The sequence below is a fragment of the Impatiens glandulifera genome, chromosome 4 (genome assembly GCF_907164915.1).
Source record: "Impatiens glandulifera chromosome 4, dImpGla2.1, whole genome shotgun sequence".
In the NCBI taxonomy this organism is placed as follows: domain Eukaryota; kingdom Viridiplantae; phylum Streptophyta; class Magnoliopsida; order Ericales; family Balsaminaceae; genus Impatiens; species Impatiens glandulifera.
The window spans coordinates 52,463,267-52,467,996 of NC_061865.1; the positions used below are offsets into that span (position 1 = coordinate 52,463,267).

At 27.7% G+C, this 4,730-nt stretch overlaps 1 protein-coding gene across 1 annotated transcript; it reads left to right on the forward strand.

Annotated features, from left to right (window-relative positions):
• The first annotated feature begins 2,653 nt into the window (after window positions 1–2,653).
• LOC124937105 lies at window positions 2,654–3,214 on the forward strand. The gene has a single exon (XM_047477616.1). It carries the CDS (start codon window positions 2,670–2,672, stop codon window positions 3,096–3,098), a length of 429 nt encoding a protein of 142 aa, XP_047333572.1. The 5' UTR covers window positions 2,654–2,669; the 3' UTR covers window positions 3,099–3,214.
• The last annotated feature ends 1,516 nt before the right edge of the window (window positions 3,215–4,730 follow it).

The following is a 4,730-nucleotide window of genomic DNA, read 5'->3' on the forward strand; positions in this document are numbered from 1 at the left end:
TAACTGAAAATAAATTAAGGTAAAATAAAATAAAATAAAATAATTGTATATTTGATCTTAACCCATCAAATGTTTATGATCAAGAGGAGAGGAGGGTCACCATATATTAAACTTAGATTTGTTTTTATTTGATTAGTTATATTATTCTATCAGTTCTTTTGATCGTCCAAAGTTTTGAAAGGGTAGGAGTTGAAATAAATCAAAATCTTGTTCTATCCATTCTCACAAATTTTACTCTTGGTGTTTTTGCGATCCAATATGCTGTGCGATTTTTTTTATCTATAAATATATTTGATACAGAACGGTTGGTTTGGTATTAAGAGAAATTGTTTACTAATAATGACTGTAATCTATATATATATAATGATGCTTAATTTTTAAAGTGTCCGGATTGCCGGGTCGAGAGCTGTGGTTAATTTGAATACTTGGGTCGGATTGTGGGTTGACCCGTTTTTAAATTTAAAACGGTTAAAAATAAAATTAAAAATGCTAGAAGTATGTTTCGAACTTGCAACCTAACAAAAACAAGTACAACTCTTTAACCAACTAGGCTACAAAGATTTTATATTTTAAATTCAACACCAAATTTGATAAACGCGGGACGTTTTAATATTAATATAAGTTCAACTTTTTAACTAACTAATCTATATATATAATGATGCTTAATTTTTAAAGTGTCCGGATTGCCGGGTCGAGAGCTGTGGTTAATTTGGATACTTGGGTCGGATTGTGGGTTGACCCGTTTTTAAATTTAAAACGGTTAAAAATAAAATTAAAAATGCTAGAAGTATGTTTCGAACTTGCAACCTAACAAAAACAAGTACAACTCTTTAACTTTATATTTTAAATTCAACACCAAATTTGATAAACGCGGGACGTTTTAATATTAATATAAGTTTAACTTTTTAACTAACTAATATATAATGATGTTGAATAAATGGATACTTGGGTCGGATTGTGGGTTGACCCACCTATAAATTTAAAACGGTTAAAAATAAAATTAAAAATGTTATCCGTAATTTTTTTTTCACGTTTTTATATATTATTATTCGTGCAAATGCACGGGCTAAATGCTAGTTCATTATAACTTTAGTATATAATTAATTGATGCTAACCTATAAGTTAGCTCAATTTTTATATTATCATTAAAAATTTAATTGAGTTATATATATATATATATATAATAAATTCTCTTTAATAAAGATAAAATAAATTAAAAAAATTATGTTGAAGAATGAATATTTTTTTTTAAATGGTCATATATATATACATATATTAAGTTAGGGACGTAAAATAACTCCTTAATTTAATTTTTTTATTTAATTAATTATTGGTTTATTTAATTTTCATAAAATTGATAAATTTTATGTTTATCCATTCATTTCATCCATTATTTTTTTTAAGCCCGTCTCATTTTAACTTTAATTTTTAGATCCGTCTGGACATATCTGTTAAAAATATTAATAACGGTTTAAACATACAAACAAAACATGATATTAAAAAAATAAAAATATGTTACCCAACATTTTATTCAACTTTATATCTTCAATAAAAACAAATAACTCTCCAACCAATTTCACAATTTTTCGTAACGAAACTAAAATACTTTGTAATAATAATATTATGAATTATACACATCGTATAATTATAATTTTTAATGTTTCGAGGATATCAAAAAAAACTAATATTACCTAAATATGTTGGTTTATCATATCGGCCGACTCAATCCAAATTTCTAATAATTATCGAAAAACTAAGATATCATTTGGTAAATCTTAGTCATACTCTATAAATTTTCGAATAATAACTCTCGACAATGAATTCATAATTAAATAAAAATATAAACAAGTAATTAGAGCATCCCCATCGGTAGGTACAAATCTGATGTGGACAAAATTTGTACCTGGGTACACTAATGGGAAAATGGGTACAAATTAGGAGAGAGAAAATTGAGTAGCAAAGTTTTGCTACTGGGTACAAATGAGAAAAAGTCAAAAAAAGTGGTCCCCACCCCCACTTTTTTATAAAAAAAAATAAACATTTAAATTTTTTAAAAAATAAACCGTTTTATTTAATTTTTTATTTAACAAAATATGATTTAGTAGTCTATTTTTTTCAAGTATTATTGTGATGATAATTTCTTAAATTATTTTTAAAAATTATTGATTTTTTTCAATTTTTTAATATAATTTATAAATATTAGTTTTATTAATTTAAACAAATTAATATAATAAAAAATAAAACAAGATTACTTGAATTATTGAATTAAAAAATATTGCATGAATTAGATGATGTGGATTGTGGGACCATAATTGTACTTGAGATGGTTGGGGAATAGAGGTATAAATTGAGAGGTATAATTTATTTGTGATGTGGCTGCTGATGTGGCACATATTTGTACCTATGTATGGGTACAAGGATGGGGATGCTCTTAGGCTAAACAAAATAAAACGCGCATAAGATTGTTTTCTGGAAGGTCGGCTACACCTTATAATAAGGACACGGTTTCATATCATTTCCCGGCACTCCACGTTACCGTTAATTCACTTCATTACTAAGAAACATTCATCATACATCATCTATTGTCTATATATATACACCACAATTTATTAATTTTCTAACCATATATTATTATAATCATCTCATAATTAATTAAATAATTACAATATATGGCTGCTTCAACATCATTCCTAATTTCTTCCTCTTTCCTACCTCTCCGGCCACTTCACCGGAATACTCCTATTTTATCAACATCTAGAACAAAAGCCCACAATGATGGCGTCAACAACGGACGGCTAGTTGACGAAAGCATGGTCGTGTTAAGACTTAGAATTCACGAGATGAAACTCGCCGACAAGAACTACGAGCCACCGGCAGAGTGGATGTGGTGGGAGAAGCAAATTTACGGTGATTATGATGCTTTCATTTGTGATGTTATTGGGTTGTTGCAATCCCAGATGATGGAGACTAGGCCGGCGGTTGTGGTTGGATTGTCGGCGATTTTAGCTCTTAGTTTACCGATTTCGGCGGCTACGGTGGCGTTTCAGATGGTAAGGATTGTAGGTGGTGTTCTTGCCGGAGGAGTGCATTTTCAATGAATGATGGATTGCCGGTTTTTAATATTCTAAGACTTTAATTCTCAATGTTGGATTTTAGTGTAGAACATATATATATATATATATATATTCATAAGAATTTAGTTTTGTTGTTAATATTTGGTTTTCTAGATTTTGCAAGATTGAAACTCTATTAGAAGTATATTGTCTTGCGTTTAGTAAATGAAAACTCGAAAACAAGGTGTTTGAGTTAACCATGCTCTAACATTAAATTTTTCGGATAATTCATTGCAAATATATAAAAAAAAAAATTGAATTTGATTCAATCATTATTTTTGTAACTCCCAAATTGAGAAGTAATATCATTGCCTCTAAGATAGTTTAACCTTTAATTTAGCTTGCAAGCAATTGATTTGGCCCACATTTTATGGCCACCAACAATCATTTTTCCTTCATAATCACGTCCCACAAATTTAGCAAAAACATTTTTGTTCTCATTGTCAATGCCTTACAATTCACAACTAGCCTTCCAATGATTTTCGTCATTTGTTGTCTTCGATAATTTTGAGGATCGGGAGGAACATCAATCTTTTTCAAATCAATTAATTTGTTCCTTATCGCTTATTTGACCCACCAACGACAATTATTGTTATCCCTCTTTATGAAATTCCAATCACATCTCTACCTCGAAATGTTTCACATGACATTGGAAATTTCCGCCATTCTTCTTTCTTTTTCGGTGTCGGATTGCACGAGAAACAAAAATCGAAAACATGATTTAACCGAATAATTCTCATTGGTACAGTGTGACCAAATCAAGACATCAACTTCTTCGACTAAATTTTTTTTTATCTTACAAATTTCTTTCACAATCCTATTTGAGAACCGAGTTTCAATCAAATATCTCTTCTATATTCTGCACTATTTTTCAACAAGATTAAAAAGAAAAAGTCAGAAAAATTAACGTATAAATTTTTTGGAATAAGGCATTTTCCATGCAACCACTCATTAGACGCATGTCAACTGTCTTTCCATTCTCAATATCTCAATGATATCCATTAACCAATAATTCTTTCCCCACATCAAACTATTCTAAGATGGAGAGTTTTTCTTAACACAATGTCAAACAAAATTATTATGAATGTATATTTCTTTAAAAATAATGCACAAAAGACTGTTTGTATCTTGAAAAAAACCTCTATATACTTATGTCAAACCTATTTTCTTATTTGATGTCATATATATATATATGAAATAATTTATGTAGGGATGGGATCAAGTAGGTCCAATTCAACAAATATATATTATTATCTACTAAATTTTTATAAATATAATATTTTTTTTTAAAGTAATGACATTAATGTATTAGTTTTATAATGATTAATATTATAAACTTTCAGTCAACCTATTGTTGATCATATATATTGTATATATATAATTTATACTTAAAAGAGTTAAATCGACGTGAATTATAAGTTATAAGGATAAACATCGAATTTCTTGATAAATTTGTAAACTATGAAATATCCAATTGTTAAGCGAATATTAAATATATCTTAAAAATAAATGTTACATAAACAAAACAAATATATTTAGATTTAAAAAATTAACAATTATGTACATTTAAGTATTGATATGTAAGTTCATTTTACCATATAATTAATACTTATAAGG

Excerpts from the sequence above, each read along its gene's own strand:
- LOC124937105 (XM_047477616.1), top strand. The coding sequence starts at position 2,670 with ATGGCTGCTTCAACATCATTCCTAATTTCTTCCTCTTTCCTACCTCTC.